The 27,296-nt window shown below is 44.2% G+C and overlaps 3 protein-coding genes across 4 annotated transcripts in view; 1 reads left to right on the top strand and 2 right to left on the bottom strand.

The window, feature by feature from the left end:
- LOC126933809 (translation initiation factor IF-2-like) overlaps window positions 1-26,627 on the bottom strand; it is a 49,627-nt gene extending 23,000 nt beyond the window's left edge. Inside the window, exons 1-5 of the mRNA XM_050753973.1 lie at window positions 26,582-26,627; window positions 24,762-24,863; window positions 5,588-5,617; window positions 5,174-5,326; window positions 4,469-5,079 (exon numbers count right to left, since the gene is read on the bottom strand). Coding sequence (XP_050609930.1) covers window positions 4,469-5,079; window positions 5,174-5,326; window positions 5,588-5,617; window positions 24,762-24,863; window positions 26,582-26,627 — 942 coding nt within the window. The remainder of the gene's footprint in view (window positions 1-4,468; window positions 5,080-5,173; window positions 5,327-5,587; window positions 5,618-24,761; window positions 24,864-26,581) is intronic.
- The window catches only part of CIAO1 (cytosolic iron-sulfur assembly component 1), a 182,674-nt gene that overhangs the window by 51,331 nt on the left and 104,047 nt on the right, over window positions 1-27,296 (bottom strand). The window lies entirely within an intron of this gene.
- STARD7 (StAR related lipid transfer domain containing 7) lies at window positions 5,014-27,241 on the top strand. 2 transcript variants are annotated; one of them, XM_050755136.1, is made up of 9 exons: window positions 5,258-5,303; window positions 16,851-16,948; window positions 18,331-18,539; window positions 18,873-18,922; window positions 20,540-20,650; window positions 20,732-20,814; window positions 21,424-21,523; window positions 24,010-24,094; window positions 25,201-27,241. In XM_050755136.1, exons 3-9 carry the CDS (start codon window positions 18,344-18,346, stop codon window positions 25,383-25,385), a joined length of 810 nt encoding a protein of 269 aa, XP_050611093.1. In that variant the 5' UTR covers window positions 5,258-5,303; window positions 16,851-16,948; window positions 18,331-18,343; the 3' UTR covers window positions 25,386-27,241. The 2 variants fall into 2 exon arrangements, with proteins under 2 accessions (XP_050611091.1, XP_050611093.1); XM_050755134.1 differs by lacking the exon at window positions 16,851-16,948 and having other exon boundaries at window positions 5,014-5,303.

Raw genomic sequence — 27,296 nt, 5'->3', positions numbered from 1 at the left:
CGTGGCTCGGGGCTGGCGGGCAGCTCGGCCTGCAGCCCTGGTGTAGGATCCACTGGGTGAAGCCAGCTGGTCTCCTGAACTGGATGGGGACTTGGAGAACTTTTATATCTAGCAGGAGGATTGTATATGTACCAATCAGCACTCTGTGTCTAACTCAGGGTTTGTAAATATACCAATCAGCACTCTGTGTCTAGCTCAGGGTTTGTGAATACATCAATTTGTACTCTGTATCTAGCTAACCTAGTGGAGACTTGGAGGACTAGCACTCTGTGACTCTGTCTAGCTCAAGGATTGTAAATGCACCAATCAGGACTCTGTGTCTAGCTCAAAGTTTGTGAATACACCAGTTGGTACTCTGTATCTAGCTAACCTAGTGGAGAACTGGAGGACTAGCACTCCGTGACTCTGTGTTTAGCTCAAGGATTGTAAATGCACCAATCAGCACTCTGTGTCTAGCTCAGGGTTTGTAAATACACCAATCAGCACTCTGTATCTAGCTCAAGGTTTGTAAATACATCAATTGGTACTCTGTAGCTAGCTAACTCTGCATCTAGCTAACTAGCACTCTGTGACTCTGTGTTTAGCTCAAGGATTGTAAACGCACCAATCAGCACTCTGCCAAAATGGACCAATCAGCTCTCTGTAAAATAGACCAATCAGCTCTCTGTAAAATGGACCAATCAGCAGGATGTGGGTGGGGCCAGATAAGGGAATAAAAGCAGGCTGCCAGAGCCAGCCAGCAGCAACCCCCTTGGGTGCCCTTCCACAGTGTGGAAGCTTTATATTTTTGCTCTTTGAAATAAAGCTTGCTGCTGCTCACTCTTTGGGTCCATGCTGCCTTTATGAGCTGTTAACACTCACTGTGAAGGTCTGCAGCCTCATTCCTGAAGCCGGTGAGACCACGAACCCATCGGGAAGAACGAACAACTCCAGACATGCTACCTTTAAGAGCTGTAACACTCACCACAGAGGTCTGCAGCTTCACTCCTGACAGCAAGACCATGAACCCACCAGAAGGAAGAAGCTCCAGACACATCTGAACATCTGAAGGAACAAACTCTGGACACACCATCTTTAAGAACTGTAACACTCACCATGAGGGTCCGTGGCTTCATTCTTTAAATCAGTGAGAGCAAGAACCCACCAATTTCGGACACAATATTGTGCCACTGCACTCCCGCCTGGCGACCGAGCAAGACTCCATTTCAGAAAAAAGAAAAAAATCTTTTAAAATCTCTTATTACCAGACTGTAGCCAGGACAGCCAATATTTCTGGCTTTTGAATTCTACCACAGGTAACTTTCCACATGAAATTTGTAAGTTTTAACTAAGGTTATAATTTAACCATGGATGCATAAGGTGCTTCAAAGAGATGGCGCAGTGTTTTGTTTTACAAGATTTAGAATCTCTCTAAGGGCAGTTCAGAGAAAGGAAAATTCAAGACAGTCAAGACAGGAAATCAGAAACCAGCCATGGCGGGTAAAATCTCAATAAATGGCAAAGTTACACAAGTAACAAATCAGAAAGGCATCATTCCCGAAGCCAAGAATTGAACACAGGTCAATAATGTCAAAAGATAAAGCCTTAGTTAACTGAGCTACACAGCACTGAGCAGTTTCTACTGCTTTTACCAGGAGCAGTCTACAGCAGCCAATTTCAAACTTGCAAAGGCTTTTAACTGCTCAAGTTAATTTTTTTTTTTTTTTTTTTTTTTGAGACGGAGTCTCGCTCTGTCACCCAGGCTGGAGTGCAGTGGCAGGATCTCGGCTCACTGCAAGCTCCGCCTCCCGGGTTCACGCCATTCTCCTGCCTCAGCCTCCCGAGTAGCTGGGACTACAGGCGCCTGCCACCTCGCCCGGCTAGTTTTTTTGTATTTTTTTAGTAGAGACGGGGTTTCACCATGTTAGCCAGGATGGTCTCGATCTTCTGATCTCGTGATCCGCCCGTCTCGGCCTCCCAAAGTGCTGGGATTACAGGCTTGAGCCACCGCACCCGGCTGCTCAAGTTAATTTTTAAGGCTATGACATGAACCCTAAATTTCCTGTTCTCTGAATGGTGGAGACCAAGAGAATGTATCCCCACATGGACACGAGGTTAAGCTCTTAAGGACACAAAACAAGACAGAGAAATTTCATCTGGTATTGGTTTCAGGGACCTGCAGCGAAGTTTGGAACTGACCAGCCTGCAGGGCTGGCTTGAAAAGTGGGCTTATGGAAGTCCTAAACCCACGTTCTATCCTGTTCTCCATTCTCTCCATTGCAGAAAGATAAATTCCTAGCACAAAGTGCACCAAATTTGCTACAGCCTAAAAACAGTCTCACAAATACCTTTTTTCTATTAAACCCTAGCAGAGAAGACAAACAGTGATATTTACCATTTATACACACACACACACAGCAGAAACTTGGGTGGTAAGAATTTCTTACTCTTTCTGTCAGCATACTAGGTTTCCAGGTTCCCTTTCTCTGCAGCTTCCAGAACAGATGATCCTGCTCACTGTGCCACAGTTGTGGGGGTCAAGCCACTTTATAAAAGAAGATCACCCTTTTCTGTTTTATGGAACCATACACTAAAGATTCTCAATTTTGCAAGATGCTGCCCAATAGGCTGCATGGGGAGCCAAATTCACATTTTCCATCCCAATAGAAGCAAAATACACATAACAAAACAAACACGAGTCACCTCGTTCAGCACCCAACATTGACTTGGCAAGGCTCAAATTTTTCCTGTTGGTCCCTGCCATCTTTGATCTACTCAGAGTGCGGAGGGGTGACCTCGGATCATGAATTCAATGGGTGGTCTCTGAGCAGTCACCTTGAATCAGGCCTGTTAAACTTCTTTCAGTTCTCACTGAATGTGACCAGATAAATAAGGTGTGTTCTCCAAGTTAGGCCTGCTGGATTTCCATCAGCAATTCCTTCAGAGATCCCCTCCATATGTACACACACACACAGAAAGATGAGTCATACAAGGCCTTCCAAATTAAGATCCCTAACCAAGAACTCCAAGAGTATCCCTTCCAAATTATCCTCCTATTCTCCATCTGATAAATCTCCCTGAAATCCTCCTGATTGAGAAGTCTCCTGAACCAAGACTCTTCCTACTTAGTTAGGGAGAGCCAACTGAGATGCCCCAGGAGCCAAACTGAGACAGACACCCCATGGTGGAGCTACAGACACCCCACCATGCGGCCACAGAATCAGTCTGGAAAAGGAAGGAGGCATTGGCAGCATCTAGGATACTCACCAACCTGAGACCCCATGATGGGGCTATAACTACAGACACTCCATGACCTGGCTACATCGCCCACCATGGAGCTACAGACATCCTGTGATAGGGCTACAGTTATGGGATGTCTCCCCAAGACTATTTCTCCATTGCAATTAAGTTCATGCACATTGGGCTAGCAGCGCCCCACTGGCAGAGACAGTGCCAGAGTCAGCTCCTAGTCCAAGAGAACTATGTGGCCGCTTAGGCTGGCCTCTGGATCTGTCACCAGAGGGGGAGCTATCGAATCATGGACAGGTAGCCACAAGGGCTATCCCAGATGAACCCCCAACTTTGTAACCATACAATGGGTTCATTTTGCCCACTGCCTAGACAGAGCCGATTTATCAAGACAGGGGAACTGCAATAAAGAGTAATTCACGCAAAGCCCACTATGAGACTGGAGTTTCAACATTACTCAAATCAGTCTCCCTGAGCATTCGGGGATCAGAGTTTTTAAGGATAATTTGGTGGGTAGGGGAAGGCCAGTAAGTCCAGAGTGTTGACTGGTTGGGTCGGACATGAAATCATAGGGAACTGAAGCTGTTCTCTTGCACTGAGTTGGTCCCGGGGTGAGGGCCACAAGGTCAGATAAGTTAGTTTATCCACCTGGGTGGTGCCAGGATCCATCAAGTGCGGGTTCAGCAAAATACCTCAACCACTGATGTTAAGAGCAGTTTAAGGAGGATCATAATCTTGTGGCCTCCAGCTGCATGTCTCCTAAACCGTAATTTCTAGTCTTATGGCTAATTTACTAGTCCTACAACAGCAGTCCAGTTTCCAGACAAGAAGGAGATTTGTTTTGGGAAAGGACTGTTATCCTCTTTGTTTTAAACTATAAACTAAGTTCCTCCCAAAATTAGTTCACAGAAGCTCAGGAATGAACAAGGAGAGAAGCAAGACGGAGTTGGTTAGGTCAGACCTCCTTCACCGTCTGAGCTGTAATTCTGAAATGGCGGTAACCACCGGGAGCCCCCAGGCCCTGCAGAGACACGCGGAGCCCCGCCCCACCCCGCACTCTACTAAGAGAATGGGGCGGGCGCCCCCGCCTCTTAACACAAGTGAACACCTGACAGGATTCTAACAGGAACCCGGCCGGGTTTTACTGCGGGGCGGGACTGGGACGACCGGAAGATGGCGGCGGGGTCCGAGGGTCACTCTCCAAGGCGCCCTTGACGGCTCTGGCTGCCGGGCCACCTACCTTGCTAGCAGGCGGACTCCGCGCGTTGCATGCAAGGGCGGGAGAGGGCAGTGACGAGCACTTGGCGACGCCAATAAGCACCCGAGAGTCCAGGTCGCGCCCAATCAGGGCCCAGGCGGCGGAGACAGGGTAGGGTGCGCGCGGGCGGCGCGTGTGGCAGTCGCGGAACGCGCGGGAGTCTGCCTGCTGCCCGGCCTGAGCTGTCCGTCTCCTCTCTGCCGCGCGCCCCGCATCCCGGCCTCCGGCGCCCGCCGGAGGTCGCCGAGGAGCCAGAGGGCCGACTGGTCTGCGGCCCGAGCCCAGGAGGGCCTGGCGTAGCGGTCGCGGAGCCATCCCGGCGTCTGCTGCCATGACCGACTCTCCCCTCAGAGGAGACGCTTCCTCAGCGGTGGCCGCAGAGAGAGATGAGCGGCGGCTCCTGGCCGCTGGACCGTGAGACGGGTTCGTGGCCGGCCAGTTAGGGGGACGCTGCGGACCACCGTCTGCGCCCGCCCGGGCTGGTTCCTCGGGCCCCGGGACTCGTGGCGGGCCCCGCGGGAGGCGGCATGTTCCCGCGGAGGCTGCTGGCCGCCTGGCTGGCGGGGGCGCGGGGCGGGAGCCTGCTGGCGCTTCTGGCCAATCAGTGCCGCTTCGTCACGGGCCTGCGCGTGCGGCGCGCGCAGCAGATCGCGCAGCTCTACGGCCGCCTCTACTCCGAGCGCTCACGCCGCGTCCTTCTCGGCCGCCTCTGGCGCCGGCTGCACGGCCGTCCTGGCCATGCCTCTGCCTTGATGGCGGCGTTCGCCGGCGTGTTCGTGTGGGACGAGGAGAGGATCCAGGAGGAGGAGCTGCAGAGGTGGGCGCTGCGGCGAGCTGGTTCTGGGCCGCGGGATGGGGGGACTTGTGAACCCCGGGGCCTGCCCTGTGGTCGGGGGCCCCTGTTTACCCCGTGATGTTTTAATTGGCGGTGCAGTCGGTGGAACCTGCTTGAGCGAACCGCGTCGTTGTTTGCCTCTATGTGTCAATTTGATTTGTCGGGTTATAAAATAGAACTGAAAGTGGGGGCTGGTGTGTAGGAGGGAGACCGAGTGGGGCGAGCAAGGCAGTAAAGAAACAACGTTGTAGAAATAAATTAGATACCGAAGGCATGGAGGCCCTTGTTCACGTAATCTTTAACACACGCAAAAAGGTGCAAATTCAAAACAGATTTTAAATTTGGCCAGAGGGTGGTGGGCTGCTGTTTGCAAAATGACTTCGATCCAGATGGGACTCAGGCCTGTGAGAAATGCCAGGAGAGCCCTCTGTCATTCGTGACTCGTGGCAGAATGAGAGCCTGGAAGGGATTTTGTCCAGGTTACACAAACCAGCAGCCCAGACATTTGAACCTGTAAGAATTAGGTCAGAGTTTTGCGACGTTAACCAGAACTTTGGGAATAGTGTCCCATTAGACTCTGAAGTCACGCTGTCGTCATCAGAACTGAAAAGCCCAGTGCCATTGATTACATTTGTTAATCTGTAGTTCTGAGACTTTCCAGGTAATGTCATGGGGAAACTTTGCTTTGGCTCTTGGTTTACCTTGTGTCTGTATTTTCTTTGCAACCGATATTCTTAAATTGTGCCCTCCCTGCACAGAAAGCACTTTGCCTCTAAACTCAAGCTGTGATTTCGGGAACCAGAGACAATCCCCTCCCTCCGCAGATTCCACACCCGCCTGTTTATTCTTGATATTTCCTCCACAGGGAAACAACCTGTTATTCCACATTTTTTGTTAGGTTAAAAATGGAAATAACCGCAATAAAGTTTATACCATGGCCTGTGTGGGAGGTGTAACACCCAGATGCCAGGCAGCTATTTGTGCCACACTATGAATTGTGGGTAAATGGAAGTCTATCTTAAGAACTGGGAATACTTTTCCTACCAGGAAAGATAACTTTTATAATTGCAACTGAAAATCATAACCGTAAACAACCTTATTCGCAAAAACAGTTAAGCTATCAAAGCGTGATATGTATTTTGCCTAGTTTCTATTAGTATTCTTTTGCTACTTGGCTTTTGGTTATAATCAAAGTCTCTTGGGTGTGAGAAATAAAAGAATGGGAATAAAAATTTTAAGGTGAAAAATTATCATTAACTTGGAATTTTCATTTTTGATGATGAAATATCTGTGTTCCACAGTTAAGCTTGAGAGGAAAATCTCCAATTGGAATTGCTGGAGTAAGAGAGGAGAAAGACCAGAAAAAGGCTACTGGGTATGAAAGAGAGGAAAGGAGAGTCTGGGGGTGGGATTGAATAGTGTTGGGGCTTACATAGTAGATGACACTGTTTGGCTTATTTTATGCATTTTTATGGATGGTGTTAATAGATCCTGGAGCCTCTGTTTAGCAGTGCTGAACAGAGTTAGTGGGGAAAAAAGATAGGAAATGAACATAGTAAGCATTTGAGTTAGTCGCTACTTACCATGGCAGAGAGATCAGACCAGTTCATGACTGAGCCAGAAGTATTCATTCTATTTTCCTCTGGTCAGACTGTCCCTGAAACCTGGAGGCAATTGAAATACTCTTGGTTCTAATCCAGCTGCTAAAGAGGGACTGCTCTGAGTTAACCAGCTTTGGAATTTCAGGAGTTCAGATGAACTCCAGAACACTTTCAAGCTGCACTTTGACCCTCCTTAGGGTCATTGTAGTAAAGGCCCTCATTTAACATTTCATTGTTCAGTTCATGCTTGAATTTGGTTTTTCATATAATTAAAATTTGATCATATTGTTCATCTTGAGGATTTTTTTCTTTTTAAAATATTTGTTAATGTGATAGGAAGGCAAATATGCTATTCAACAACTACATCTTGATTGCACAGTGGTTCCTTAGGTCTTTGTTTTGGTAGCTTGTCATGTTTATATTTTGTTAAAATATTCTGGGTACAGGTTAATTTATTTGCTTTGTGTTTAAGTATTCTATTTGCTTTAAAGTAAGCACTGCTGCGGTTGTCATAGCTAGCTTAGAACATCTTGGATTTCGTTTGTTCTAGTGAGATGATTTTTGGGTAGCTTCCATGATGGAGCACAGTTGGAGTGTGTCTCAAGTGCATTTCTTCATTGTTAATGGAAGAAGAGCATGATTGTCACGTGGCCCCTAAATCACAGCCTTTGGCTTATCTGTGCTGATTCTGTACCAACTTGTCCTGGCACAAACTAATTCTGACATTGCTGTTTTGGTTAAGCGGGTGGAATGTGCAGGGTGTCTTTTTGAACGTGTGCCTTAAAGTGGCATGTGTTTTCCTTATGTTATTTGAGTCCTATTCAGAATGACAAAGCATAACTTTGCCGTCTCGTCTTTTGTGCTTAAGAACATCTTACCAAATAGCGTCTTATTAATCAAGCAACAGCTAGAAAATTTGAGAAGTGATTTTGACTGACTGCTATGGTCAGATGTAGAAATCAGATCTTTTAATACTTGCTCTAGTACCCAGTTGTTTTAAATTAAACAATCAACAAAAAAATCTTAGGATTGCTGTTTTTGGTGCTAGCTGGCATTCTGTGATTCCAGGGCAAATCTAATGGAAAAATACAGTAGTCATATTTTTGATTGCTTTGGAACAGTTAAAAAAAAAAGTTACAGGAACAAAGAAAGGAAGGATGTTAAGAAATGAAAGGCTAGGGGAAAATGTTCCATCAACCTCCTCATAGTTTTTTAAAAGTTACAGTTCATTGCTCCAGAAATTTGAGTAAATAAGTGCCATTAAAGTTGCATAAAGAAAATTGGCCATTTTCTCTTTTCTGTCTTTCAGGGCATTCCGGATACGTTAAACTTCAGTGTGTTATTTACTAGATAAATGATCAACATAAAGTCCTTTTATCTTAAAGAAACTTTTTTTTTTTTTTAGCCATTGTCACTTCGGGATATCTTACTGGTAAACCCTTAAACCCCTTGTTAGATCTTCAGAGCTGCGTAAAATTAGACCTCAATTTTTTGAGGTGGTCTTCATTATTTTACCATTAACTAGTTGCCCCAGAACTGCAGTGAGCTAATTGATGTCCTGCCCTGTCCTGCCCTCCCCTCCGCTCCCCTCCCGCCCCATTCCCAGACAGAGTCTTGCTCTGTCACCCAGGCTGCAGTGCATTGGTGTGATCTCGGCTCACTGCAACCTCCACCTCCCAGGTTCAAGCGATTCTCCTGCCTCAGACTCCCGAGTAGCTGGGATTACAGGTGCCTGCCACCACACCCGGCTAATTTTTTGTATCTTTAATAGAGATGGGGTTTCACCGTGTTGGCCAGGCTGGTCTCCAACTCCTGACCTCGTGATCTGCCTGCCTCGGCCTCCCAGAGTTAGGATTACAGGCATGAGACACTGCGCCTGGACTCTTTCTTTTTTTCTTGAGATATAATCTTATTCTGTCACCCAGGCTGGAGTGCAGTGGTGTGATCTCGCCTCACTGCAATCTCCGCCTCCCTGGTTCCAGCTATTCTCGTGTCTCAGCCTCCCCAGTAGCTGGGTCTACAGCGGGGGCACCACCACGCCTGTTTAATTTTTGTATTTTTAGTAGAGACAGGGTTTCACCATGTTGGCCAGGCTGGTCTTGAACTCCTGACCTCAGGTAATCCTCACACCTTGGCCTTACAAAGGGCTGAGCCAGGCGCCTGGCCCTATGTCTTTTTTTGGTGGAGGATGGAGTCTTGCTCTGTTGCCTAGGCTGGAGTGCAGTGGCATGATCTCGGTCCACTGTAGCACCCACCTCCTGGTTTCAAGCAGTTCTCCTGCCTCTGCCTCCCAAGTAGCTGGGACTACAGGCGTGCCCCACCACACCCAGCTAATTTTGTGTGTGTGTATTTTTAGAAGAGACAGGGTTTCACCATGTTGGCCAGGCTGATCTCCAACTCCTGATCTCAAGTGATCCGCCTGCCTTGGCCTCCCAAAGTGCTGGGATTACAGGCATAAGCCACTGCGCCTGACTCCTATGTCTTTTATTTCTAGGTGTGTCCCATATCAGTAGACCCTACCTTTGACAATAACTTGGAATTTGAGGAGGAGGAGGATTATGTGAAGTGAGGCTGTTGTCTTACTGAAATTCCTAATTGTAGCAATGGCTTCATTTAAGTAATTTTGGAGCTTTATACCAAACTCCATGCTGGGGGCAGGACCCCAAGATGAACCATTGTTGCACTTACTTTGTTTTCATGGTTGTATGCCTTCAGTTTCTATAGCTTTCAGTCTAGCGTTTTTCAGATATTGAAATGATTTTCGTTTTGGAGAAAGAAAGACATGGTCTCTCTTTTCTTGATCCTTTTTCTAGTCTGCTGATTTTACTATTTTGGGAATAATCTCTTTTGTCCTTCTTTCCTCTGTTAAGTCTCTTAAGATGTGAAGGTTTAGCCAGCCATCCCATCCAAACAAGATTTGGCACAGCAGGCTAAAGAGATGTGTCATGAGAGGCTTTCCTTTTCTCCACATGTATGATACTGAGTGACTTTGTGCTCCTGTATGTTAATTGGGTCTTGTCATGTTAGCATTTTTAAGTTCAGACCCTTCAGGGATTCCTAAACCTTGGGACAAAATAACTTGATCGTTTACATTTTTGTGAAGCAGTCTTGCTCTAGCATTCATACTGTGTCTCCATAAGACATTTCCGTCCCTCTTCATAATTTTAGTCAAAGCCACCTAGCAACCTTTAATTATATAGGAGAGCTTGATTAAGCAGTGGATCAGATACTCGGAACCACCTTGATTCTTGGAAGGCCATGAAAAAATGTTGCCTGTAGTTAATAATTTTCTTAAAACTTTATTAACTATATAATTCTTTTATGAGCCTCTGATGTTTTAGTAAGACATTCCACCAGTGGAAACATGCTCCCCTTTATTATGTGGCAAGAATGATACTTGGGCCAGGTGGTGTGGCATGTGCCTGTGCTTGGGAGGCTGGAGGATCACTTGAGCCCAGGAATTCGAGGCCAGCTTGGGCAGTGAAAAAAAAAAAATTTTTTTTTAAAAGAATGACACTTAAGAGTTGTGCTTAGGGCCGGGCGCGGTGGCTCAAGCCTGTAATCCCAGCACTTTGGGAGGCCGAGACCGGCAGATCACGAGGTCAGGAGATCGAGACCATCCTGGCTAACCCAGTGAAACCCCGTCTCTACTAAAAAATACAAAAAACTGGCGGGGCGCGGTGGCTCAAGCCTGTAATCCCAGCACTTTGGGAGGCCGAGACGGGCGGATCACTAGGTCAGGAGATCGAGACCATCCTGGCTAACACGGTGAAACCCCGTCTCTACTAAAAAATACAAAAAACTAGCCGGGCGAGGTGGCGGGCGCCTGTAGTCCCAGCTACTCAGGAGGCTGAGACAGGAGAATGGCCCGAACCCGGGAGGCGGAGCTTGCAGTGAGCTGAGATCCGGCCACTGCACTCCAGCCTGGGCGACAGAGCGAGACTCCGTCTCAAAAAAAAATACAAAAAACTAGCCGGGCGAGGCGGCGGGCGCCTGTAGTCCCAGCTACTCGGGAGGCTGAGGCAGGAGAATGGCGTGAACCCGGGAGGCGGAGCTTGCAGTGGGCTGAGATCCGGCCACTGCACTCCAGCCTGGGCAACAGAGCGAGACTCCGTCTCAAAAAAAAAAAAAAAAAAAAGAGTTGTGCTTAGTTATTGTTCAAGGATGCTTTATAGTCCTCAAAAATGCCGTAATTGATGCCCTGTGGTGCCTGATTGTTCTCTCAGCAAATCTAGCTGTGGTTTTGCCTTTGCTTTCTCTTCTGCAACATCTAAATGCCTACCCTAAGGTTCCTTCTCTATTTCTGTATGGTTTTACAGCTGGTCAGTGTTCTTGGTTGTAACAAAGAAACTGGTCTTGGTTAATTTAAGCCAAAAAGGAATTAATCAAAAGGGTATTAGGTCACTCAGTATTGACAAGAAGGCCAGGGTACAGGTTGACCAAGACCTGCAACAGCAGTAATCTACTTAGGACAGTGTTGCTGGCATTGTTTCCCCCAGATTGACTGTACTCCTGGACTCTCAGCTTCCTCAAGATCCTGTGCCTTTGTGTTACCTTCAACATTCAAAGCCCCTTCTAGAAGTCTCTAACCTCACTTAAATTAGGAGCTGTGCTTTAACTGCTAGTGGGCGGGAGGGGGGCTGCATTCATCTATTTGGTTTCTCCCCGAATAGAAAGGGATTTCAGGCAGTCATAATGACAAATATTCCCCTATATAAATATTCTCATCTAAGTCCAAAGCTTAAAATTCAGCAAATTGCAATTTTAGAACCAATAGGACTTCAAGAAATAACATCCTCACTTTAAAGGTAAAATGACTTTAAAGGTAAAATAAAATAAGATCACACAGCTGGTCAGCTGTAGAGCCAGGACTAGAGCACAAATCTTTCGACTCATCATTATTTTGAATTGCTCTAAACTTTTAATCTTGGATTGCCACTATAACTTTGAATTTTTGGCTTCTGCAGCAATATATTAATGCTATATATATATATTTTTTATATATATATATAAAAATTATATATATTATATATATTATATATATTATATATATAAAAAATATATATTTATATATATAAATATAAAAATTTTATATTTTTTTATATATATATTTATATATATATATATATATATTTTTTTTTTAGACAATTTACTCTCACCCAGGCTGGAGTGCAGTGGCACGATCTCGACTCACTGCAACCTCCACCTCCCGGGTTCGAGAGATTCTTGTGCCTCATCCTGCTGAGTAGCTGGGATTACAGGCGTGAGCCATTGCACCTGACCTTTTTTTTTTTTTTTAAAAGAGTTGCCGGGCGCAGTGGCTCACGCCTGTAATCCCAGCTCTCAGGGAGGCAGAGGCGGGAGGATAGCTTGAGCCCAGGAGTTCGAGACCTGTCTGGGTAATATAGCGAGACCCCGTTCTCCACAAAAAGGAAAAAAAAAAAAAAAAAGACAAAAAAAAAAGAGTCTTACTCTGTTGCCCAGGCTGGAGTGCAGTGATGTGATTTTGGCTTACTACAGCCCCGACCTCCTGGTCTCAGGTGATTCTCCAACCTTAGCCTCCTCAGTAGCTGGGACTGCAGTTGCATGCCACTACACCCAGCTAATTGTTGTAATTTTTTTTTTTTTTTTTGTAGAGGTGGAGTTTTGCGTGTTGCCCAGGCTAGTCTTGAAGTCCTGGGCTCAAGTGATCTGCTCACCTTAGCCTTGCAGAGTGCTGGGGATTAGAGGTGTGAACCACTGTGCCCGGCCTTAATGCAATCTTGTAATTAAAATTTGGATTATTGAAGCCTATTTTCATTTTATTATTTTTTTTAATTTACTAAATTTATTCATGTAATGTTTACCAGGACATGTAATGTTTACCAGGGCATGCTGGGAGCTGGAACTACAAATATGAAGAAGACTGATTCTGGGCTATTAAGGAATTTATAGTTTAGTAAGGAAAGCAGATATAAAGGTAGATCCATTATAGTGTAATATGCCTGTGTAAAGGAATACAAATCAGTATATATGGTTAACTCTGCCTAGCAGTTACCCTTGTGGTTTTTTGAAGCTTGAAGAGTGAAAAGGCATTTCAGACAGTGTAGCAGTAATTTGGGTCTTCTTCAGTCTTGAATTGCAATAGAGTGTAAAGACAGACAGCCAGCCAGCAATTTTTGTTTCTTATCTGTAACCTTTCTTTAAAGGTTGCAGGGGGTAGGGTGAAGTGGGGGGCATGGAGAAGCTGGGTATGGTAGCACACGCCTATTGTCCCAGCTACTTGGGAGGCTGAAGTGAAAGAATCTCTTAAGCCCAGGAGTTTGAGGCCAGTTTAGGCAACATAGTGAGACTTTGTCTCAAAAAAAAGAGGTTATGAGAAAAATACAAGCCAAATTTTAAAAAATTATTATTATAAAATGTTTCAGATATATAAAAAAAGTTTAAATAATAACACGAGTGTTACAAATACAGCTATTTTAAGAAATAAGATGTTACAAGTATACTTAGGCTTCATCTGTACCCTTTTCCAGTTGTATTCTTATTTTTCTCCAAGATGTCACCATTATCCCAATTTGTTGTATATAATTCCCTATGTTTTTATACATATGTATATACCCATGAATGATACATAGTGATGGTACAATATATGGTGGTGTTTTTCATATTTTAAAACTTTTTGCAGCCGGTGAATCCCGCCTGTAATCCCAGCACTTTGGGAGGCCCAGGCTAGTGGATCACTTGAGCCCAGAAGTTCAACACCAGCTGGGCAACATGGTGCAACCCCATCTCTATTAAAAATACAGAAAACAAATTAGCTGCATATGGTGGTGCTTGTCTGTAATCCCAGCTACTTGGGAAGCTGACGTGGGAGAATCACCTGAGCTTGGGAAGTTATGGCTGTAGGGAGCTGTGATTATGCCACTGCACTCTAGCCTGGGCTCAGAACAAACAAAACCACACAACTTTTCGTAGTCCTGAACAAAATACTAACAAACTGAACTCAGCAATATATGAAATGGATTATATGCCATGAAAAGTAGGATTTATATGTAAGGAACCTAAGGCTGGTTCTTCATACAAAAATCAATTTATTACACCATATTAATAGAAAAAAGGACAAAAACTACGTGATCATCTGAATAAACACAAAAAGTATTTGACGAATTCCAACCTCCTTTTGTGATTAAAAAAGAAAACACTCAGCAGACTGGGGATAGAAGGAAATTTCTTGCAGCTGATAAAAGGCATCTACAAAAAACATAGCTAACAATGTAGTTAATGGCAAAAGACTTAGTGCTTTTCCCCTAAGATCAGGAACAAGATGAGGATTCTGCTCTCACCACTTCTGTTCAACATTGTACTGGAGGTCATAACCAATGAAATCAGGTAACATAAGGAAATGAAAGTCATTTAGATTGGAAAGGAAGAAATAAAACTATCTCTGTTTGTAGCTGATGATCATATATAGAAAATAGTAAGGAATCCACAGAAAACTATTAGAGCTGATAAATGAGTTCAGCAAGTTTGCAGGATGCAAGATCAATACACGGAAGTCATATTTATGTACACTAACAGTGAACAATCTGAAAATAAAATTAAGAACAATTTCATTTACAGTAGCGTCAAAAGGAATAAGTACATAGGAATAAATTTAACAAAAGTGTATGACTAAAACTGTAACACTAAAAACAACAAAACATCATTGGAAGAAACTTAAAAAGACATAAATAAATGGAAAGACATCCTGTGTTCATGGATTAGAACACTTAATATTGCTAAGATGGCAATACCACTTAAAGTGATCTACAAATTCAGTGTAGTCCTTATCCAAATCCTAGGTAATTTTGCAGAAATTGGCAAGCCAATTCTGATACTCTTATGGAAATGAAAAGAACTCAGAAGAGCCAAAACAGTCTTGAAAAAAGAAAATAAAGTATGGAGGACTCACTGTTCCCAATTTCAAAACTTACTACAAAGCTACAGTAATGACACTGTGGTAGTGGCATAAGGATAGGCATCTAGATTGTTAGAATAAAATTGAGGGTCTAGAAATAAACCTGTACATTTTTGGTCAGTTTTCAACAAGGGCGCCAGGACAGTTCACTGGGGAAGGAATAGTCTTTTTGACAAATGGCACTGGGTCACCTGGAGAAGCAGATGCAAGAGAATGAGTTTAGACTCCTACGTCATTATCATACACAAACATTAACTCAAAATGGGGTAAAGACCTAATGTAAGCTGAAATTATAAAACTCTTAGAAGAAAATATAGGCATAAGTTCTTATGACCTTGGATTAGGCAATGGTCTCTTAGCTATATCACCAAAAACATAAGCAATCAAAGAGAAAAACATCAAAATTAAAAACTTTTATGCATCAAAGGATACTATCAAGAATAGTATAAGCACGTGAAAAGGTTAGGGAAATACCAGTCAAGATGCAATGAGATACCATTTCACACCCACTAAGATGGCTGGAATAAGAAAGATGGACAATAACAAGTGGGGCAATTGGAACCAAGGGTGTGGAGCAGTTGGAATCCTCAAACATTGCTGATGTGAATATAAAATAGTGCAGTTGTTTGGAAAACAGTTTGGCAGTTGCTTAAAAAGTTAAACATAATTACCATGACGCAGCAAATTTTCTCCTAGGAATCTACCCAAGAGAATTGAAAACATGTCTATATGAAGATTTGTACACAAATGTCCATAGCAGTATTCTTTTTTTTTGTTTGTTTTTTTGACAGTTTTGCCTTTTTGCCTGGACTGGAGTGAAGTGGTACAATCTTGGCTCACTGCAACCTCTGCCTCCTGGGTTCAAACGATTCTCCTGCCTCAGCCTCCCAAGTAGCTTGGATTCCAGGCTCCCGCCATCACACCTGGCTAATTTTTGTATTTTTAGTAGAGACAGGGTTTTGAGACCCAGGCTGGGTCTCAAACTCCTGACCTCAGAGTGATCCACCTGCCTTGGCCTCCCGAAGTGCTAGGATTATAGGCGTGAGCCACTGCATCCGGCCAGCAGTATTATAATAGCCAGAAAGTGGAAACAAATTTTATTTGATGAATGGGTAAACAAAATGGGATCTATCCATACAATGGAATATTACTCAGCTATTAAAAGGAATAAAGTATAGCATGGCTGAACTTGAAAATATGCTAAGTGAAAGAAGCCAGACACAAAAAGTTACATATCATATGATTCCATTTACTTGAAATATCCAGAATTGACAACTCCATAGAGACAGAAAGTAGATTATGGCTGTCTAGGACTGGGAGGAGGCAGGAAAGGGAAGTGACTAATGATGGATAGAGGTTTCTTTTGGGGATGATAAAAATGTCTGGTATTAGATAGGGGTGATGGTTGTACAACCTTGTGAATATACTACAAGTACAGAATTGTACACTGTAAAAGAATGTATCTTATGGTATGTGAATATATCAATTTAAAAACAAAGGGGAAAAATATATATACTTATAATAAGACAACCTGATAAAAAACGGACAAAAGATATCAATTGACATTTTAAAACCATAAACCTTCATAGTTAACATTTGAGGGCTACTTACGTGCCAGATAACACTTTATTTTATTTTTTATTTATTTTAGAGATGGAGTCTCACTCTGTTGCCCAGGCTGGAATGCAGTGGTGCGATCTTGGCTCACTGCAACTTCAGCCTCCTGGGTTCAAGTGATTCTCCTGCCTCAGCCTCCCGAGTAGCTGGGATTACAGGCAACCACCACCATGCCCAGCTAATTTTTGTATTTTTAGTAGAGATGGAGTTTCACCATGTTGACCAGGCTGGTCTCGAACTCCTGACCTCAGGTGATCCACCCACCTCGGATTCCCAAAGTCTGGGATTACAGGCATGAGCCACCATGCCTGGCTTTATTTTATTTTAACTTAATTTTATTTTATTTTGAGATGGAGTTTTGCTCTTGTCATCCAGGCTAGAATGCAATGGCACGATCTTGGCTCACTGCAACCTCCGCCTCCTGTGTTCAAGTGATTCTCCTCCCTCAGTCTCCTGAGTAGCTGGGGTTACAGGTATGTGCCACCATGCCCAGCTAATTTTGTATTTTTAGTAGAGACAGGGTTTCTCCATGTTAGTTAGGCTGGTCTTAAACTCCCGACCTCCGATGATCGCCTGCCTCAACTTCCCAAAGTGTTGGAATTACAGGCGTGAGCCACCACGCCTGGCCTATTTTAGTTTTTAAGAGACAGAGTCGCTGGACGCGGTGGTTCACACCTGTAATCCTAGCACTTTGGGAGGCCTAGGTGGGCGGATCATGAGGTCAGGAGATTGAGACCATCCTGGCTAACACAGTGAAACCCCATCTCTACTAAAAATACAAACAATCAGCCGGGTGTGGTAGCGCGTGCCTGTAATCCCAGCTACTCGGGAGGCTGAGGCAGGAGAATCGCTTGAACCCGGGAGGTGGAGGTTGCAGTAAGCCCATATCGCGGCACTGTACTCCAGCCTAGGTCACAGAGTGAGACTCTGTCTCAAAAAATCAAGCAAAAAAAAAAAAAGACAGAGTCTTACTGTATCGCCCAGACTGGAGTACAGTGGCAGAATTGTAGCTCACTATAGCCTCAAACTCCTGGGCTCAAGTGATCTTCCCACCTCAGCCTATAGCTTCAAGTACAGGCACGTGCCACTATGCTTGCCTAATTTTTAAAATTTTTTCTGAGAGATAGGGTCTCACTGTGTTTCCTAGGCTAGTCTTGAACCTGGCCTCAAGCAATCCTTCTGCCTTGGCCTCCCAAAGTGCTGGGACTACAGGAGTGAGCCTGTGTGCCTGGCCATAGATATTAAGCACTTGACACTTACTTTTTTTCCATTGTTTTTTTTTTTTTTTTTGAGATAGAGTCTCACTTTGTCGCCCAGCTTACTGCAGTAGTGTGATCTCGGCTCACTGCAACCTCTGCTTCCCAGGGTCAAGCAATTCTCCTGCCTTAACCTCCTGAATAGCTGGGATTACAGGTGTGCGCCACCATGCCCAGCTAATTTTTATATTTTTAGTAGAGATGGGGTTTCACCATGTTGATCAGGCTGGTTTCGAGCTCCTGACCTCATGATTCACCCTCCTCGGCCTCCCAAAGTGCTGAGTATTACAGGCATGAGCCACCGTGCCCTGCAGTACTTGATACTTTGTTTGGAATCTTTATAGCCAACCTCGAGATAGGTACTATTACTATTTCCATTTTATAGATTTAGAAATAGGAACTGGTTAAATAATCTAGTTAGTGAGCATTGGACTAAGATTCAAACTCAGGAACTTAGTTTTTATTCACTATACTGTGTCTTGTTTATATACTACATACTGTGGTTTACTGTATAACCTTCTTGCACAGGCCTTTTTGTGGACACTTCATTTCACAGGGCTGACTAACCACCTCACCATGGCTCTTTTTCCCCTTTCCAGATCCATTAATGAGATGAAGCGGTTAGAAGAAATGTCAAATATGTTTCAGAGCTCTGGAGTCCAGCACCACCCTCCAGAACCAAAAGCCCAAACAGAAGGGAATGAAGATTCAGAGGGCAAAGAGCAACCTTGGGAAATGGTGATGGATAAGAAACACTTTAAGCTGTGGCGGCGCCCAATTACAGGCACCCACCTTTACCAGTACCGAGGTGAGCCCAGTTTGGCTATCTTTTGGGTTCCATAGTTGCCCAGGTGCCTGGGACTTCTGTTCTCCATACTTCTCTAAACTGTTCTGGTTGTTTCTCAGAAAATTTGCCATGGTTTTTTGTTTATTGTTTTTCTTCTCGCAGATGACAGATGTCTCAGTGTTGTCTTTGCTTAGATCACCCTTGTCTTTCTTTGTTGCCCCACTATGACTTGTAGTTTCTGAACCTGCCTTTAAGATCTCTTAGTACTTTAGAACTGAAACGCCGCTAGGTGATAGAAACAAGGCAAGTGACTGGAGTATGGCAAGCATCTCTTATTCTTTCTTGTCATTCTAGTTTTTGGAACTTACACAGATGTGACACCTCGGCAGTTCTTCAATGTTCAGGTGAGTTAATTTTTCTCTCCAGATTTGGAGCCTCCTGGCATATCAGTTGCTACTGTCTACATGAGTAATTTATCTGACTCAGGTGACATTGGCTTCAATACATCTATCTATCTACCTATCTACCTGTCATCCCACATTGCATAGCGTTTAGGTATACATTTGACTTAGACTTTCTTTATCTGGCCCATGGGGATGAGATCAGTTTTACCCTCTCACAGGACTGTTGGGAATATCAGACAGAGGAATGGATATGAATACTTTAATGTATTTTTATGAGGCTTTATTGTTTTTTCCCCCAAACAACTTGAGAGTAAGTTACATACATCATAGCCCTTTATTCGTAAATTCTTCCAGTGTGTGTTTCCTAAAACTAGCCATATGCCATATTTTCTTAAGTAACCATGACACCATTATTGAAATCAGTAAATTTAACACTGATGCAACACTTCACATAGTCTTCTGTTTGTATTCCAGTTTTATCAGTTGAGTCAGTAATGTCCTTTATAGCATTTTCCGCTTCAGTACAGATATAGTCAGGATTATATTTAGTTGTCGCATCTCTTTAACCTCAAATCAAGAACATTTCCACAGTGGAAATTTCTTCTTTCTTTCCTCTCCCTGAGACGGGGTCCTGCTGTGTCACCCAGGCTGGAGTGCAGTGGTGTGACCGTGTCTTGCTGCAGCCTTTGCTTCCTGGACCTAAGTGATCCTCCCGCCTCAGCTTCCAGGCCTACAGGCATGCGCCACCACACTTGGCTAATTAAAAATTTTTTTTCCTAGAGACCGGGTCTCCCTTTGTCTCCTAGGCTGGGCTTGAGCTCCTGGGCCCAAGTGATCCTCCTGCCTTGGCCTCCCAAAGTGCTGGGGTTACAGGTGTGAGCCACTGTGCTGGCCCAATGTTTATTTCATAAAGATGAAGAGTATCTGTTCAAAGACTGCTTTCCTCCTTGTAGGGGAAGATGTTTTTAAAAATGAAGCAGGGAGGTGGGATCGCCCAGAGTTCTAAAAGAAAAATTTTTTCTTTCTGGAATTTTCATTTGTTTTGCCAGACTTCCGATAACTACTTCGTTGGTTATAACATTCACTCTAACATGCCAGTGCACTTTCCCTGAGGCCCTGGATCTTGTTAATTTGTAGTGAATTTTTGTTGGTTTTATGTATATGGTATATCTGTCTTAATTTGAAATTCTTCAGTTACTAGTGATGCCAGAAGTTTAAAAAAATGTGCTACTTGCTTTTTTGTGTGTGTGAGGTGTCTACTACCACTTTTGGACTTTTTGTTGTTTAAAACTTTTTAGAATTATCTTACCCTTATACATTCATATCACTATATATTATTTTTCCCAGATGTGTCTGTTAAAATATTTTGTTACACTTTTCCTTGGTTTATCTTTTTAAGATTCACATTCAGTGTAATGACATTAGCCTGTATAAAGTGATTTTGAAAGAATCATCTGTAGTAAACAGCCGTGTCTCTCACACTCTGGCACTCTGTGAGGTCAGATTACCCTCTCCTTGTAATAAGGTTACTGGATCAGAAACCAAAGCATGTGGAAAGCTTTCTGCATTTTTGTTTTGGGTCTTCTTGGGTCTTCATGGTCTTTTCTCTTTCTACAGCTGGACACAGAGTATAGAAAAAAATGGGATGCCCTGGTGATCAAGCTGGAGGTGATTGAGAGGGACGTGGTTAGTGGTTCTGAGGTTCTTCACTGGGTAACCCATTTTCCTGTGAGTATTTTTACTTCTGATTTTATTTCTGTCCAGGTATGTGTGATGCAGAACACTAATCCTGCCCCTCCATTTCTTTAGTATCCAATGTACTCACGGGATTATGTGTATGTTCGGCGGTATAGTGTGGATCAGGAAAACAACATGATGGTGTTGGTGTCGCGGTACGTATGGCTGCCTGTGACTCTTGCCGAGTTCCTTTAGCTGTGGCCCTCATTCCTATGTACCTGAGTTTGCATATTCTTAGTGCCCTGATGAGTCTCCCACAGGCTTCCCTGCAGCCAGTGCCCCTTCCATCCAGCTGGAAGATGAGGGGGCTCTGACTGTCTAGGAAGAATTGAGAGATACAAGCTTTTAGTTAAACTGTTTTTGGGTTCTTTAATGTTGGTAATTAAAAGAAGTGCTGTTGTTTTTGACCCACAGCCTAGTGAGCCATAAATTACCAAAGGAACTCACTTCATTTTTAATTAATTCATTTGTTTATTTTAGAGGCAGGGTTTCACAGTGTGGTCCAGGCTGGTCTTGGACTCCTGGCCTCAAGTGATCTTCCTGTCTTGGCCTCCCAGTGTTGGGATTATAGGCATGAGCCACCACGTCTGGCCTTCACTTCATTTTTAGAACTTAGTTTGTATTTATTCGTCTTAGTGACTCCTTTGTTTTGTGTATTTAAAAAAATCAGAGCCAGCTTTTTAGGCCTTCCCCTTAACTCAGCTCCCCTGTTGTTTTATATATAGACATTACTAAGAGTTTGCTTCTCCTTTCCTCCTTACCAGTGCTGTGGAGCATCCGAGTGTGCCAGAGTCTCCAGAATTCGTCAGGGTCAGATCATATGAGTCCCAAATGGTTATCCGTCCCCACAAGTCATTTGATGAGGTGAGTTTTACCTCATCCCAGAAATAATATGTCATGGCTGTGGAATATTCTCAAGGGATGTCTTATCTGAACTAGGGAGGAGGGGGTGTGGCCCAGGAGCAGTTCTCAGGGGAGTCTGATGCTACTGGTCTGGGAACCATTTTTTGGGAACTCCCGATGTAGGTGATGTACCTGGAAGATCCCCAAGGACAAGGTAGTGGCAATCCATTGGTTCCCTCGTATCTGAGAGACAGTTAAAATAATCATAACCACTGACGCGTTAGCCTGTATCAGCAGCATTCTTCAGGAACTAGAGTGAGTACCTTCTGTCAGCATTTCACCACAGTGGGCAGAGCACTGGATGGAAACTTCTCTGGATTTCTGCTTCCTTGCCAGAGAAATGGGAAGGTTGGATTCTGCTGTGTGCCTTCTTTATAATTCTGTGACTTTGGCCGGGCGCTGTGGCTCAAGCCTGTAATCCCAGCACTTTGGGAGGCCGAGACGGGCGGATCACGAGGTCAGGAGATCGAGACCATCCTGGCTGACACGGTGAAACCCCGTCTCTACTAAAAAATACAGAAAACTAGCCGGGCGAGGTGGCGGGCACCTGTAGTCCCAGCTACTGGGAGGCTGAGGCAGGAGAATGGCGTGAACCCGGGAGGCGGAGCTTGCAGTGAGCTGAGATCCGGCCACTGCACTCCAGCCTGGGCAGCAGAGCGATACTCCGTCTCAAAAAAAAAAAAATTCTGTGACTTTATTTGAAAAGAGTACTTATTTCAGCCTCATGATGTGTTTTGTGTTTATTTTTGATCTTTTTAAACTAAATCTCCATTGAGAGTATAGATATTGATGCTAGTAGCTTCTGGTTTTAGTTCCACTTCACTTTATAATGGCTTTGTTTCTCCCTATTGCTTGTGTTTGATTTAGAGCTATATAGACTGTGTTCTTTAGTGTAGTTTTCTTATTCTCATCAAGTTGTTTTATTTATACTCGAGGACTTGAGTTGGTCCTTGTAAAAAAAAAAAAAAATGGAGACGATAGAGAGAGGAAAGCGGGAAGGGCACTGGGGTTAGAAGACATGATTCAAGCAAAAACAAAGATAGAAATGAGCCAGGTATGCACTCAGAGACTCACATGCTTAGAAAGGAAGGTAGAAGTTAGGGAGAAGTATAAATTGCATTGACTATGTACTGAGGGTACTCAAAAACCATGTAGCTGCGTTTGGATTTGCCAAATGGGAATTAGATCTTTGAGCCAAGGTAGGGGGTTTTTATCATGGAAAATTTGAAATACATACAAAAGATACAGAAGTAGAAGAGTATAATGAACCCTATGTATCCGTCTCCAGCTCCAGTTATCAACTCATGGCCCAAATTGTTTTATCTCAGCCTGTAATCTCAGCTACTCGGGAGGCCGAGGCAGGAGAATGGCTTGAACCCGGGAGGTGGAGGTTGTGGTGAGCCGAGATTGCGCCGTTGCACTCCAGCCTGGGCAACAAGAGCGAAACTCCATCTCAAAAAAAAAAAAGAAAAAAAAGGTCTTGCTCTGTCACCCAGGCTGGAGTGCAGTGGCTCAATCTGTGCTCACTGCAACCTCATCTGTGTTCAGTGCAGCCTCTGCCTCCCGGTTCAAACGATTCTCCTGCCTCAGACTCCCAAGTAACTGGGATTACAGGCGCGTACCACCACACCCAGCTAATTTTTTTTAACTTTTAGTAGAGATGGGATTTCACTGTGCTGGCCAGGCTGGTCTCGAACTCCCTCAAGTAATCTGCCTGCCTTGGGCTCCCAAAGTGCTGGAATGATAAGGCATGAGCCACCATGCCCAGCCAACACCCAATTTTTTTTTTTTTTTTTTTTTTGAGACAGAGTCTCGCTCTGTTGCCCAGGCTGGAGTGCAGTGGCTTGATCTTGGCTCACTGCAACCTCTGCCTCCCAGGTTCAAGCAATTCTTGTTCCTCAGCCTCCCGGGTAGCTGGGACTACAGGTGTGTACCACTGTGGCGGGCTACTTTTTGTATTTTTGGTAGAGACGGGGTTTCACCATGTTGGCCAGGCTTGTCTTGAACTCTTGACCTCAGGTGATCTGCCTGCCTCGGCCTCCCAGAGTGCTGGTATTATAGGCGTGAGCCACCATGGCCAGCCTAACACGCAAAGTTTTTCTTGGGAGCTGGTCACTTAGTGCTGTCTGCTTAGCACATACCAGAATTCCAAACCCCTAAAAGCAAAGCCTGTGTTCAGCATAAACCACGTTGTTAGCGTAGTCTACCCACAGGGAGCCACCCTTATCAGCTGACTGTTGAGTGGGAGTCAAGTTGGCCCAAGGTCAACATTGCAAGGAGGCCTTTCTGTGGATAGTCTCTCAGGCCTTCAGTGTTAACTGCACAGGGTGAAAAAAGAAAATGACACTGCCTGCTCCAGAATCAGATCACAGTTACTCTGTGGTACTGGATATGGAGGTCGTGGTGGGTGATTCAGGATCTTCATTTTTGCTGTTTTTCTTTTCCAGAATGGCTTTGACTACTTACTGACATACAGTGACAATCCCCAAACGGTGTTTCCTCGCTACTGTGTTAGTTGGATGGTTTCCAGTGGTAAGTAAGGGCAAGTATACAGGGCCTGGAAGCTGGGTTGAGCATTTTGTTTTTCTCTATTTCCTATTGGGGAAATAAAATGTCTCTTCTGGTTCCTTTTTTTTTAATTTTTCCCCAGAGACAGTCTCTCTCACTGTCGCCTAGGCTGGAGTGCAGCAGCATGATCTCGGGTCACTGCAACCTCCACCTCCCAGGTTCAAGCTATTCTCCTGCCTCGGGCTCCTCAGTAGCTGGGATTACAGGTGCCCCAACCACGCCTGGCTAATTTTTGTATTTTTAGTAGAGGGAGGGTTTCATCATGTTGGCCAAGCTGGTCTCGAACCCCTGACCTCAAGTGATCCACCCACCTCAGCCTCCCAAAGTGCTGGGATTACAGGCGTGAGCCACCGCGCCCAACCCTTTTCTGGTTCATTCTTGAATTACTATGAAGATACCAGAGACTCCAGGTGGGGATTGAAGGGATGAGAATTACAGCGTCCCAGAAAGGAACTTGTATCCAGAGGAGAGCTTTAAAACATTTGCTTCAATGCCTTAAATATGGACTGTGTAGATTGACGTATTTGTATTTGCTTCTTGAATAGTTGAAGGCCATAAGATCTGACATAGAAAATATGGTGATTATAAGGCAGTCACCTGGGGAAAGGGGCGTTTGTCTTAACAAAGTTACACATCATGGCTGTAACTGCAGCTTTCCCTTCCACCTTCTTGTCTGAGAAAGCATCCTTGTGATTTTCTTTCTTCTGGTTCTCTATAGGCAGCTCCTTACATGCTTCAGGGGGAGAATAGAGAGAAGATTAGGTATTTCTGTTTGACATTTATCTAAATAAAATTGGCAGGTATTTCAGCCATGCCACTGATGAGTGATATTTAGATTAAAAGATCCTTTTTGGGACGTAAGTGGGCTGATTAGTACCCCCTTTCAAAGAAGGAGCAAAGATCATGGTTTGGGAACACATTCTGGGAGGCAGCTGTTCACAGGCTATCAATCAGGTTGTGATCTTTATAAGGAAGAACTAGTTCCCTACCATCAAAGAAATAGGATCTTCTAATTTCGAGCCTACTGTTGGTTTGTGTGTCAGCTTAACCTGATTCTCGTTTCCTGACAGGCATGCCAGATTTCCTGGAGAAGCTGCACATGGCCACTCTGAAAGCCAAGAATATGGAGATTAAAGTAAAGGACTACATCTCGGCTAAACCTCTGGAAATGAGTAGTGAAGCCAAGGCCACCAGCCAGTCCTCTGAGCGAAAGAACGAGGGCAGCTGTGGCCCTGCTCAGATTGAGTATGCCTGACAGGCTTTGGGATAAGAAGGGACAGGCGCTTCTAGCCCTGTCTCAGTCCTTTATCACTCTGCTCCAGAAAGGGGACATGCCACATGTATTAGAAGGCGTCTGCTGTAACTTCAGTGCAAGAAAATTCAATAACTGATACCCCATTTCATTCAGAGCCCTTACTGCTCTTATCAAAACAGAAGAAGGCAACATTTGTGGGAGTGTTGTCATATTCTCAGGCCAACTCTTTTTGAAATTCGGTGTCTCATTGAGCTAATCTGGAACAAACTGCTAACCTCAGGCCAGAAGGGGATGACCTCCATTTGCTTCTCTGAGTAGTTTCCTCTGCTGACATTCCAAATCCCACCATCGATTGTGCAGCGCTTTGGATTTCCTTCAGTTCTGCAGGTCCACCTGGAAAGTGTAGTTGGCCGGTTGAGTCTCTCAGATGAGGGGCCACTGGGAGTGCTCTTGGTAACAATCATGTTGTGAATAGGTGTGAACGATACTTGGTTGTGTTAAGTGCCTTGTCCGCACCTTGCTTTTATCTCTAGGGACATGAAGTTATTATTAATTTTTTTTTTATTTTAAGTAGAGATGGAGTTTCACTCTGTTTCCCAGGCTGGTCTTGAACTCCTGGGCCATACCTGGCCAGGGACATGAAATTTGTACCAAGAAATTTCCCTCCCTGCCTGCACAATAGCACCTATTGATTCACCTTATCCAGAGCAAGTTTCCTTTGAATTGGCCAGTTCTTCTGTATTCATTGGATCATTGCCTCCTTCCTAACCTTCCCCACTTACCAAGAACACTGGGAGACTAATCCTTTTACATAGTAGCTTTTTGATGCTCAAAACATCACATTTAAATTTAGTTTAAAAATGTTTTAACTTTTTTTTCAAACAGAAGCAGTTGAGGAATTGAGGATTCTACCTTAGTCCCATTGTATAGAAAACACGAATTTGATTCAGGTATTATTTTTCACATTTCAGGTTTACTTGTTCTTTTCAGAAGGCTAAAGGCGGAGGAATGGGGGCTAGGCCACTCCCTTGGAGCTCTCAGATCTATAGACAAGCTGTATGAATGCACAGATGTAATCTTGCCACAGATACTAATACAGTGGAGATTTGGTTTATGTTACCATTATGTTCCTCTAAAAAGTTTTTCTCTCTTCAGAGCCAAAATAAAAGTGAACTACACTGTTCAGATAAGGTCACAGTCCGATGCTGTCAGTTTTACCGAGCTGGTTTCGCTGATGGTCATGCTGCAATTTGTTAGGATAATAGGGATCAAGTTTTAAATCCTCCTTCCTCTCTTTTTTCTGGAGTCTTGATGGCCAGAGTTTTTTTTTTTTTTTTTTTTTTTTCCCCCTGCTTGCTACTGTTTTGTGGTGTTGAAAAGTGATTTAAACCTGAGACTAACTTAAACGCTTCCTTGACCTTCTTGTTGACTGTTCATTTTTGTGCCAAGGAAGCGGCTGCCCCAGTGTGTGTCTTGCCTTCTCTGCTCATTGCTGGAAGAGAAGAGAAATGCATCAAGCAGTTCCAGCTGCTTTTCATTCATTACTTCTGTCTTTTCCCCAGGACCTGACTAGCCAGGGCAGAGTGCCTGGGTTGTGTCCAAACTTAGCACCTGCAATTGTTGGGATGTGGATGGATGTGTGCATAAGAGAGAGAATGTGTGTGTGTGTCCATCCGTGTGTGTGCACACATGCACAGGTGCAAAGGAGTTGCGGTTGCTCCATGTTCTGACTTACGGCAATTTGATTCTGCACTTGGGGTCTGTACAGTTACTCATGTCATTGTAATGATTTCACTCCTAACTGTGACATTTTTATCAAATGTGTGAATAAATAATACATAAAGATTGGTACAAAAGTGTTTGTCTTTGGACAAATGGTGGAAAAATCTTGCATATTGGGCTTGCTTCTTT

This window comes from Macaca thibetana, chromosome 13, assembly GCF_024542745.1.
Source record: "Macaca thibetana thibetana isolate TM-01 chromosome 13, ASM2454274v1, whole genome shotgun sequence".
Classification (NCBI taxonomy): domain Eukaryota; kingdom Metazoa; phylum Chordata; class Mammalia; order Primates; family Cercopithecidae; genus Macaca; species Macaca thibetana.
Note: the sequence above shows the minus strand (reverse complement) of the source record. Positions and strands in the feature narration are given on the sequence as shown.

What these genes read in the sequence shown, in the direction of transcription:
- STARD7 (XM_050755134.1), top strand. Translation starts at nt 5,014, where the DNA reads ATGTTCCCGCGGAGGCTGCTGGCCGCCTGGCTGGCGGGGGCGCGGGGC. An exon ending in CAGGAGGAGGAGCTGCAGAG is followed by an intron (nt 5,304 to 18,330) that starts GTGGGCGCTGCG and finishes TCCCCTTTCCAG; the next exon opens with ATCCATTAATGAGATGAAGC. An exon ending in TAGTTGGATGGTTTCCAGTG is followed by an intron (nt 24,095 to 25,200) that starts GTAAGTAAGGGC and finishes GTTTCCTGACAG; the next exon opens with GCATGCCAGATTTCCTGGAG.